The 12,403-nt window shown below is 42.3% G+C and overlaps 1 protein-coding gene across 1 annotated transcript in view; it reads left to right on the top strand.

The window, feature by feature from the left end:
* The window catches only part of LOC134612215 (uncharacterized), a 262,613-nt gene extending 259,603 nt beyond the window's left edge, over nucleotides 1-3,010 (top strand). The window contains exons 3-4 of the mRNA XM_063456565.1: nucleotides 1,192-1,625; nucleotides 2,956-3,010. Coding sequence (XP_063312635.1) covers nucleotides 1,192-1,625; nucleotides 2,956-3,010 — 489 coding nt within the window. The remainder of the gene's footprint in view (nucleotides 1-1,191; nucleotides 1,626-2,955) is intronic.
* Nucleotides 3,011-12,403: the final 9,393 nt, after the last annotated feature.

Genomic DNA, 12,403 nt, shown 5'->3' with positions numbered 1-12,403 from the left:
TATTAACACCAAATATACTCAGAACACACTATGCTAACATACCCTGCATTGTAGACTGCTTTTCAGTTGAGTCCTTTTCCTATAGACAACCCAAAACTATGTTATCAGGAAGCTTCTATACACAGGTGGGCAAGAGAGAGGGGAAATAATTAACAGTCTTTGAGAAAATGTGTCTCTGTTAACTTCCACACTGGAAGGACGGTTGAACTTCTTAATCCACATTCGTGCTTCATGGCGCCCCCCCAAGTTGCCTGTATACAGTAACACACACAGGTACAGGCAGACAGTCACAAGCAGACAGTCAGACATGCACAGTTACAGGCAGACAGTCACACATGCTCAGTTACAAGCAGACAGTCACAGAGACAAACACACACGAAATGACGAACAGTTACAGGCAGACAGTCACACACACAGTCACAAGCAGACAGTCACACATACTCTGTTACAAGCAGACAGTCACACACACTCGGATACACGCAGGCAGACACTCACTCACGCTGATAGACACACACACACTCACTCCATTAAAGGCAGATAGTCACATACACACACAGTTGCACACATACAGGCACATGCACACACAAAGGCACAGCTACAGCGACACACAAAGTTACAGTCACACATACAGTTACAGTCACACACAGGAAGACAGTCACACACACACACACAGACAGAAAGTCTCACACACTGGCAGGGATTCACACATACACACACACACACACACACACAAACCTTTTTCCATTATGGCTGGAAGGGGAAGTGGAGGCAGTTGGTTGTTGGGGGAAGCAACAGGCGGGTTAAGTGTAAAATGTCTCACCTTGCAGGACCTTTGATAGATCAAAAAGGGCAATCCGTTTCACACCTTGCATAAGCCCCTTTTGATCAAAAGAGCAATTTCTCTCTGCCATTTGTCCTCTAGCCAGGGTCACACTACACAAGTTATATTAAAGGACAATATTCCATAGTGCAATAATAAATTATGCCCCGTTTCCGTGACAGAGCTCATTGGCTGAGACTGAGTACTCAGCTGACACTCTCACCCAAAAACTGGCCCTGAAAAGATTCAGGACAAGTACATTGAATTTCTATTTCTATAACTCCAAAGTTGCAGTGGAAATATACATTGACATTATGAACAAGTGGCAAATAAAGGACATGTGTTTTTATCAACTTTTTTTTCTTCTCTAGGATGATGCCTCTGTTGACCTTGATGAGTGTTCCCACAATGCTGCAAGTAGCAGTGAGGACCTGCATTCCCTAGACTCTTCACTTCAAGGGACAGAATACTACAAAGACCTTGTAATAATGGAGCCTTCACCCAAGATGACTCCCAAACGTTCTTCAGCTTCATTTTGCGTTGCTGGAGAAACTAACATTAGCTTTGATAAGGGGGAGGTTATCATCACTTATACCAAGCCTCTACTCTGCCCTGTGGCCTGTGGATCTAGATCACCACAAGGATTAAATGTAGGTGGAGCTCCTGGAGAAAGAAATTATATACCCCAAGAAGAGGAAGACATAGTTGAAGTGCAGGAACCCATTCCTATTTTAGTGAGATCATTATCAACTTCAAGGAGACACAGTTGGGATGATGCAGTCACACCAACTGACAGTGTCCGCAGGTAAGATGTAATATGCAAATTAGATATGTTGACTCTTTCCATTAATTGCTTATTTGGCTTTGCCTACTTGGGTATTTGTAAAAATATTACTAAAATAGATTTTCAGATTTTAAAACAAATGCTATAATTAATTAAATGGTGAATTTACAAGAAAATGTGTTGCAATTCAGATCTTAGTAAAATATATAGTACATCTAGTTGTCTTTTGACATTAGCTTGGCATATATTCCTTTATGGAACCTGTGAACGAGGTTCCTCATATTTCATTTTAATTCTATTCTTTGGAATGTTATATTTTTTGCCCTTGTTACAGTTAGGTATCTACCTATTTCACACAGATGTATATTTTTTAACTTTGGTCATCATGGAATAAATATACTCTGATGCATAGAATTGGTAATTACTAAATTTCTAAAAATACATATTAGTTTAACCTTAAGGACAGAGGCATTTACAAGTTTGGCCAAAACAAAACCTAGAGTTTGTGTTATATGTCTGTTTAATCATTATGTATCTATTTCATATTAAGTGCACCCACAGCTTTCATTTCACATCAAATATGCATATATGGAACACTATTTAATATTAATAAAATCTAGAGATATTAAGAAATGTTGTTATTTTCCAAGTTCTGCATCCCATTTTAACTGTGAATGTCATAATAATGTTAGCGTTTATTGCAATAAAACACACATCTTTGTATGCAGTGATGTATGCAGTGATGTCCCACAAGTACAACAATCATGTAGAAGTCATGATGTTTTGCAAAGTTACAGGGTCAAATATGGGCTTGCATATTTCAGTTTTTACATATTGAAATTTGCCTGGTTGGTGTAGTAGGGCTATATTGCCTTTGAGACCATATGGCAGCGCAGTAATCAGAATTACCCCCATCATGGTATACCATTTGCAAAATCCAGGGTATTCACAATGGGGTATGTCCAGGGCTCGGGTCCTGCAGGAACGCATGGGAACTTGCTGGCATTTTGGATCACGTGGGACCAGTCTGATATGCTTCAGATATGTTCTCTCTGTAAAGGCACAAGATGAGCTAAAACCAGCTTGAGATCTGAGCGGGGACCCACCGAAGGGCAGGCTAATTGAGCTGTTGTCTGTTCTCACCTCTCTTGCTACTTGTTTTTCTCTCCTTAATATTTTATATGTACTGATGTACTCCATGTTTATTTAACTTTTTAGATTCTATGTTAGAGGGATTTCCATGTGATTGTTACAAAATTATTTCTTCGTATTTTTATTAGATGCATATTTCTGTGCCGCTTTGCTTTCCCTTTATTGATTATACTATTTCTATCAGCGTCCTCCTTTTAAGGTGTGCTCATGCACTTGCTGAATACAAACTTGTCATTATCAGGCTTGTGAAATAGAGTTTACTCTGAGTCACAGGGGCCTGATGTAGGAGAAATATTCCAGGCCTGCAAACAGGGGGTTGTTTGGTGGAGGAGAAAAATTAACCTGCTTAGAAGGAAAATCCTAAACTGAACTTACGATATCATATAACATTTATCGAAAGCCCATTTGGTGACAATTTATTATTCAGAAAGGGTTTTACCAGTAAGTATACGTTGAGAACTCTCTTTTTTCCAAATATGCTATGTTATGAAAAGCATTAAAGGGACACTGTATGCTTCATCTCATTGAAGTGGTTAAAGGAAAACGTTAGTGTTAGGAATACAAAGATGTGGCTCTCTGCCCCGGTGTCCCCACCATGTCCATGTGATGGGTTAAAAAAAATCTTCAGCATCAATGTCTCTCTGCGCTGGGTCGCGCTCCTCCTATGATGCCAACAAATGGGTGGTCAAACTCCATGAAACTGCAGGAAGCACCTCTAGTAGCTGTCTGGTAGTGGCAGTCTTAGCAGTGCTATGTAAATATTGCAGTGATTCTAAAACTGCAATGTTTTACATTGCAGAACTAAGGAGACAGGAACATTGCACCCAGGCCACTTCAATAAGATGAAGTGGTCTGGGTGCCTATAGTGACCTTTTAAAGTGTCTGCAGTCACATGGCACAAATTTTCCCTTAAATTCCTATCTGTGGATACTGATCAGTCGCAACAAACCTGAGCTCAGCCGCCGGGCAAACTTTCAATTATAAGTGATTTTAGGGGCACAAATGCCCTATCTAACAACCTCCTGATACTAGCAACAACAGTCTACACTGTAGACTTACTCAATGCCAGCCCAGAGCTCTGCAATGCCAGCCCAGAGCTCTGCAGTATGGCGTGGCCCTGTGGTGGGAGAAGCGGCCGTTCTCCCCGCCCAGGTCCGACTGGACACTCATGAGGTACACAGAGCCCCGGAATACCACCACCACCACAAAGGCTCTACCTTGCCAGAACTCCTGGACGCACACAGTACACGTGGTTCCTCCAAAATGGCCGCAGGCAAATCTGCTGCTAAGCGGGAAACACAGGCATTAGCCCGAAACTCAGAGAATGAATTCCAGAGGGCATTTGATGATATTTGTCAGTGATTTTGGAGAAAATTGGAGGAGACAACCTACTCAGCCCAATATCTTGCCTGCTCCTGTGACACAGTTTCCAGGCAAAGGCTCAGCCAGGAGGATGCCTACTAGACGAAGAAACAAGAAAGTACATGAAACCAAACTCAGCCTGAGCACCATGATAAAGCACCAACGCCTAGGATCCCAGCACCTTTGCCTGAAGGCAGGATGGATGGCCAGCAAACACTGGGCTCAGATTTCTGAGGGCACCCAAGGCTGGAGAGAACCTCTAAAAGCTGCTTCCTGGGAGACATGAACACCCTAAAACCTCTAATTGGACTCTGCCCATAGGCATGTGCATCCTATTGCATTAGGGTGTGCACCCTAAAGCACAAACATTTGCCACGCGTATATGTTTGTGTATATATATATATATATATATATATATATATATATATATATATATACATATATACACACACACACATACATTGCTGTGTGTGTGTGTGCTGTTAGTGTGCGGTGTGAGGGTGCTGTGTGTGTAAGGGTGCTGTGCATGTGTGTAAGGGTACTGTGTGTGAGGGTGCTGTTAGTGTGATGTGTGTGAGGTTGCTGGTAGTGTGCTATGTGGGTGAGGATGTTTGTGTGTTTGTGAGGGTGCTGTTTGTGTGTGAGGGCGCTGTTTGTGTGCTGTGTGTGTGTGAGGGTGTTTGTGTCTGTGTGTTTGTTAGGGTCCTGTTAGTGTGCTGTGTGTGGGTGCTGTGTGTGTGAGGGTGCTGTTAGTGTGCTGTGTGTAAAGGGTGTTGTGTGTGTGTGGGTGCTGTATGTGTGTAGGTGCTGTGTGTGTGGATGCTGTTTGTGTGCTGTGTGTGTTTGTGTGCTGTTTGTGTGAACATGCTGTGTGTGTGTGTTGTATGTGTGTGGGTGCTGTTTGTGTGCTGTGTGTGTGTGCTGGATGTTTGGGTGATTGTGGGGGTGGAGGTGGGGGCAGATTAGTTAATATCCCCCCTCCCTTCTTACCTTATGTATGTGGGGGGACCGTGCTGCTGCCATCCCTGGTGGTTCAGTGGTGAGTAAACTCATATCTCGCGAGAGGAACCCGGCGGAGCTACTGGCTAGAGCTCCCCGAGTCCTCTCCTGCCTTCCTCCATGCCTGTGGGCCGGTGAGGTAGATCTTTGATCTCCCCACCGGCCCATGGAGGCTTAAAGCAGAGCTGGCGCCCCCGTGCACACGCCTATGACTCTGCCTAACAGCTAAGGGCATAGGTTGAGTGAGTTTAGATAGTCAGAGCACCTAGCACCAGTCATTAAGTTAGAGCTAATAAGGATCCTGCAATCTCACTGATGCTTGCTGTCCTCCTTCTGTCTTATTATTACCATGTTTTACTACTTCCTGGTGGTTTAATTTTAATTTTATTATGTTACCTACAACATAGCCTGTTGTGACTTATGGTATGCTATTTTATGCATGACCCACTGTCAGTTTCTTATGATGACAACGGAAGATTTTTCCGTTTATTACCATCCCTTTAAATACCGTTCCTGGTTTTCACCTCTAGTGGCCTCCCTAGCCACTAGTCACCTCATACTCACCTGTATCATATGAAACAAAGTTCTGCTATAAATGGCCACACCCAACAAAGCAAGAGGCCTTTACATTGAAGTTGGTGTTCAGACTTCAGATCCTGGCTCCTGTGAAACAACCTGTAACTTACCTGTCTTGCTTCTTATCTGAATTGCTACCACCCCTGCTCCTTACCATCTTGGATTATCTACAACAAGGGTTGTCCTGAACCCAGCCCCAGCACTCAGGGCCACCCGATGGGCCCTGTATTTTCAGGGGCCCGGTCAGCGCTGTGGCCGTGCAATAGCGCGACCGAGCCCCTTTAAAAATTTGCAGCCGCAAAGTACTGCTGGGAGTAAGTGTCTGTCACTTCCTACCAGCTCCCTCCGCGTGGGAGGGAAGAAAGACAGGCCGTGAGGAGGGAAGAGCCACAACGACTCCCATCAGCCACAGCCATCCTCCTGGAAAAAAAAGTAAGAAAATGTAGCTGTGTGTGTGTGTGTGTATGTATGCCTGTATGTATGTGTTTGTATGTCAGTATGTGTTTGTATGCATGTATGTGTATGTATGTATTTATTTCACTGTTTGTGTGTGTGTATGTATGCCTGTATGTATGTGTTTGTATGCATGTATGTGTATGTATGTATTTATTTATTTCAGTGTTTGTCTGTGTGTGTGTGTGTATGCATGTCAGTATGTGTTTGTATGTCTGTCTGTGTTTATGTATGTCAGTGTGTGTGTGTATGTATTTTAGTATGTGTGTGTGGGTGTGTGTGTCAGTCTGTTTGTATGTATGTATGTATTTTAGTGTGTGTGTGTGCGTGTGTATGTGTGTCAGTATGTATCTGTGTGTATGAGTGTATGTATGTCAGTATGTGTCTATCTGTATGCATGCATGCATGTCTGTATGTATGTGTATGTATGTCAGTATGTGTTTGTATGCATGTATGTGTATGTCAGTATGTATCTGTCTGTGTCTGTGTGTATGAGTGTATGTATGTCAGTATGTGTTTGTGTGTGTGTGTGTCAGTATGTGTCTGTATGTATGCATGTCAGTATGTGTGTGTGTATGTGTTTGTATGTATGTCTGTGTTTATGTATGTTAGTATGTGTCTCTCTGTATGTCTGTATGTCTGTGTGTATGTATGTATGTATTTTAGTATGTGTGTGTGTGTGTGTAAGGGGGTTTGTAAGTATATATATTTCAGTATGTGTCTATCTATCTATCTGTATGTATGTCAGTGTGCGTATGTATGGCTGTGTGTATGTATGGCAGTATGTATTTCTGTATGTATGTGTATGTATATGTCTGTCTATGTCAGTATGTGTGTATGTCAGTTTGTATATGTCTGTCTATGTCAGTATGTATGTCTGTCAGTATGTATGTATGTGTGTGTGTGTGTATGTATGTCCTTATGCGTGTTTGTGTCTGTAAGTATGTTAGTATGTGTATGTGTGTCTGTTTCATGTGTGTATGTCTATGTGTCTGTTTCACTTTATATAGGATTTTTTTTTTTTTAAATGTAAAACTATAGTCCGGCCCCCAGCAGTGTCTGAGGGACCGTGAACTGGCCCCCTGTTTAAAAACGTTTGAGGACCCCTGATCTACAACTACACTTCTCTGCAATTTCCTACCTACCTATTTCATACCAACCTGGATAACATACATCTCTGCTTTAACCTGCCTACCTGATTTATACAACCCTGCTTCATACCAACCTGGATAACATACATCTCTGCTTTAACCTGCCTACCTGATTTATACAACCCTGCAAAATCATTATCTGGACATTGCTGAACACAACTATTAGCAAGGTGTTATTTTCTTTCTCTGACTCCTTATAGTTCCTAATACCTGTCCTATTATTCTTCCTATGCTTTTATCCAGCTTTATTTGCACACTTGTTTGTTTTCTATTTAGGGCATATTGCCTTAATGTTTATTTCTCCCTTTCCTTCTCCTTATTTATTCTACACGTTTACTGCTGTAATGTGAAAACTTAGAAATAAAGCCTTTTCAGTTAACTCTGGCAAACGTCTCCTACCTGACCTGATCAAGAGCATGACACCCACACACGATATGCCCACCACACTGTACTCACCTGAAACTAAGTGACTAGCTTAGTCTAATTCTTCAACTAGCGTTCCAGACATATACTCTGCCTGCTTTTCCTAGTATCTACTACTTTTGTAGGAATGTGTACATCATGTGACACACCGTAGTTTAAAATGTGCAGCTTAGCATATCACAATATACATACATATAAGGTGGAGTTCCTTGCTTATAATTGGTTATTATAAGCACACATGATCCTAGTAAAAAAGTACAAAATAGGAAAATGATACTTACAAGGTTGGAGCCAATAAGTTTAGGCTCAGACTTCCAGCTTGGTGGGGTATAAAGGTCCCCACTCCCTTCTTTAGGTTGATGAAGATAGTTTCCAAAAGAATCGAGGTCTTCTTAGTAATTTTAAAGTGCTTTATTGTAAAGTGCACAGTAAATTACAAAAAGGTAAAATAAACTATAAAAATATGGTAAAAGTAAGAATCTTACAGTACAAAGGTAAGTAATTTTTTTCCCAGTCTTCTGTAAGTCCTTTAAAGTGCAATACGCGTTTCACCTCGCTAGGAGGCTTCCTCAGTTACTGATGTTGTCCTGCTTGTGGGTCTCCTTTTAAATCTACCTCAATTCGCGTTTTTTTGCGGTCATTTCTGGTTTCGTGTTATGCGTTCCACGAGTGGAACGCATGTAGTTTACTTCCGTCTTTCATTTCATGTGTTTATTTCCGGTTCCGCATGCATATTGAGTTCGTTTTTTTCAAGTATTCAAACATATTGTTATTATGTAGTGATGTACCGAACGGTTCGCTGGCGAATAGTTCCAGGCGAACATAGCGTGTTCGTGTTCGCCACAGCGGGCCCCTATTCGTCATCATTAAGTAAACTTTGACCCTGTGCCTCACAGTCAGCAGACACATTCCAGCCAATCAGCAGCAGACCCTCCTTTCCAGACCCTCCCACCTCCTGTACAGCATCCATTTTAGATTCATTCTGAAGCTGCATTCTTAGATAGAGGAGGGAAAGGGTAGCTGCTGCTCATTTGATAGGGAAATGGATAGCTAGGCTAGTGTATTCAGTGTCCACTACAGTCCTGAAGGACTCATCTGATCTCTGCTGTAAGGACAGCACCCCAAAAAGCCCTTTTTAGGGCTAGAACATCAGTCTGCTTTTTTTCCTGTGTAATCTAATTGCAGTTGCCTGCCTGCCAGCTTCTGTGTCAGGCTCACAGTGGATACTGTGGCCACTTGCCCAGTGCCACCACTCATATCTGGTGTCACAAAAGCTTGCATTTAAAAACAAAACATTTTTTTTTCACTGTAATATATTGAATAGCAGTTAATTGTCTGCAAGCGTCTGTGTGTCAGGCCTACAGCGTGTACTCTGCCAACCTCTGCCAGTGCACAGTGCCACTCATATCTGGTGTCACAATAGCGTGCATTTAAAAACAAAATTTTTTTTTTCAATGTTATAGATTGAATAGCAGTTAGTTGTCTGCAAGCGTCTGTGTGTCAGGCCAACAGCGTGTACTCTGCCAACCTCTGCCAGTGCACAGTGCCACTCATCTGGTCTGGTGTCACAATAGCCTGCATTTAAAACCAAAACACCTTTTTCACTGTAATAGATTGAATAGCAGTTAGTTGTCATCAAGCGTGTGTGTTAGGCCTACAGCGTGTACTCTGCCAACCTCTGCCAGTGCACAGTGCCACTCATATCTGGTGTCACAATAGCGTGCATTTAAAAACAAAAAAATTATTTTCTCTGTTATAGATTGAATAGCAGTTAGTTGTCTTCAAGCGGGTGTTTCAAGCCTACAGTGTGTACTCTGCCAACCTCTGCCAGTGCACAGTGCCACTCTTATCTGGTGTCGCAATAGATTGCATTTAAAAACCCCAAAACTTTTTTCACAGTTATAGATTGAATAGCAGTTAGTTGTCTGCAAGCGGGTGTCAGGCCTACAGCGTGTACTCTGCCAACCTCTGCCAGTGCACATTGCAACTCATATCTGGTGTCACAATAGCGTGCATTTAAAACCCAAAAACTTTTTTCACTGTTATAGATTGAATAGCAATTAGTTGTCTTCAAGCGTGTGTGTCAGGCCTACAGCGTGTACTCTGCCAACCTCTGCCAGTGCACAGTGCCACTCATATCTGGTGTCACAATAGCGTGCATTTAAAAACCCCAAAACTTTTTTCACAGTTATAGATTGAATAGCAGTTAGTTGTCTGCAAGCGGGTGTCAGGCCTACAGCGTGTACTCTGCCAACCTCTGCCAGTGCACATTGCCACTCATATCTGGTGTCACAATAGCGTGCATTTAAAACCCAAAAACTTTTTTCACTGTTATAGATTGAATAGCAGTTAGTTGTCTTCAAGCGGGTGTCAGGCCTACAGCATGTACTCTGCCAACCTCTGCCAGTGCACATTGCCACTCATATCTGGTGTCACAATAGCGTGCATTTAAAACCAAAAAATGTTTTTCACTGTTATAGATTGAATAGCAGTTAGTTGTCTTCAAGCGGGTGTCAGGCCTACAGTGTGTACTCTGCCAACCACTGCCAGTGCACATTGCCACTCATATCTGGTGTCACAATAGCGTGCATTTAAAACCCCAAAACCTTTTTCACTGTTATAGATTGAATAGCAGTTAGTTGTCTTCAAGCGGGTGTCAGGCCTACAGCGTGTACTCTGCCAACCTCTGCCAGTGCACATTGGCACTCATATCTGGTGTCACAATAGCGTGCATTTAAAACCAAAAAATTTTTTTTTTCACTGTAATAGATTGAATAGCAGTTAGTTGTCTGCAAGCCTGTGTGTCAGGCCAACATTGTGTACTCTGCCAACCTCTGCCAGTGCACAGTGCCACTCATATCTGGTGTCACAATAGCATGCATTTAAAACCAAAAAACTTTTTTCACTGTTATAGATTGAATAGCAGTTAGTTGTCTTCAAGCGGGTGTCAGGCCTACAGTGTGTACTCTGCCAACCTCTTCCAGTGCACATTGCCACTCATATCTGGTGTCACAATAGCATGCATTTCAAACCAAAAACTTTTTTCACTGTTATAGATTGAATAGCAGTTAGTTATCTTCAAGCGGGTGTCAGGCATACCGCGTGTACTCTGCCAACCTCTGCCAGTGCACAGTGCCACTCTTATCTGGTGTCGCAATAGATTGCATTTAAAAACCCCAAAACTTTTTTCACAGTTATAGATTGAATAGCAGTTAGTTGTCTGCAAGCGGGTGTCAGGCCTACAGCGTGTACTCTGCCAACCTCTGCCAGTGCACATTGCCACTCATATCTGGTGTCACAATAGCGTGCATTTAAAACCAAAAAACTGTTTTTCACTGTTATAGATTGAATAGCAGTTAGTTGTCTTCAAGCGTGTGTGTCAGGCCTACAGCGTGTACTCTGCCAACCTCTGCCAGTGCACATTGCCACTCATATCTGGTGTCACAATAGCGTGCATTTAAAACCCAAAAACCTTTTTCACTGTTATAGATTGAATAGCAGTTAGTTGTCTTCAAGCGGGTGTCAGGCCTACAGCGTGTACTCTGCCAACCTCTGCCAGTGCACATTGCCACTCATATCTGGTGTCACAATAGCATGCATTTAAAACCAAAAAATATTTTTTCACTGTAATAGATTGAATAGCAGTTAGTTGTCTGCAAGCGTCTGTGTGTCAGGCCAGCAGCGTGTACTCTGCCAACCTCTGCCAGTGCACAGTGCCACTCATATCTGGTGTCACAATAGCATGCATTTAAAACCAAAAAACTTTTTTCACTGTTATAGATTGAATAGCAGTTAGTTGTCTTCAAGCGGGTGTCAGGCCTACCGCGTGTACTCTGCCAACCTCTGCCAGTGCACATTGCCACTCATATCTGGTGTCACAATAGCGTGCATTTAAAACCAAAAAACTTTTTTTACTGTTATAGATTGAATAGCAGTTAGTTGTCTGCAAGCGTCTGTGTGTCAGGCCTACAGTGTGTATTCTGCCAACCTGAGCCAGTGCACATTGCCACTCATATCTGGTGTCACAAAAGCGTGCATTTAAAACCAAAAAACTTTTTTCACTGTTATAGATTGAATAGCAGTTAGTTGTCTTCAAGCGGGTGTCAGGCCTACCGCGTGTACTCTGCCAACCTCTGCCAGTGCACATTGCCACTCATATCTGGTGTCACAATAGCGTGCATTTAAAACCAAAAAACTTTTTTTACTGTTATAGATTGAATATCAGTTAGTTGTCTGCAAGCGTCTGTGTGTCAGGCCAACAGTGTGTACTCTGCCAACCTCTGCCAGTGCACAGTGCCACTCATATCTGGTGTTACAATAGCGTGCATTTAAAACCAAAAAATATTTTTACACTGTTATAGATTGAATAGCAGTTAGTTGTCTTCAAGCCTGTGTGTCAGGACTACAGCGTGTACTCTGCCAACCTCTGCCAGTGCACAGTGCCACTCATATCTGGTGTCACAATAGCGTGCATTTAAAAATATTTTTTTTCACTATAATAGATTGAATAGCAGTTAGTTGTCTGCAAGCGTCTGTGTGTCAGGCCAACAGCGTGTACTCTGCCAAACTCTGCCAGTGCACAGTGCCACTCATATCTGGTGTCACAATAGCGTGCATTTAAAGCAAAAAACGTTTTTTTACTGTAATAGATTGAATAGCAGTTAGTTGTCTGCAAGCGTCTGT

The sequence above is a fragment of the Pelobates fuscus genome, chromosome 5 (genome assembly GCF_036172605.1).
Source record: "Pelobates fuscus isolate aPelFus1 chromosome 5, aPelFus1.pri, whole genome shotgun sequence".
Taxonomy (NCBI): domain Eukaryota; kingdom Metazoa; phylum Chordata; class Amphibia; order Anura; family Pelobatidae; genus Pelobates; species Pelobates fuscus.
Note: the sequence above shows the minus strand (reverse complement) of the source record. Positions and strands in the feature narration are given on the sequence as shown.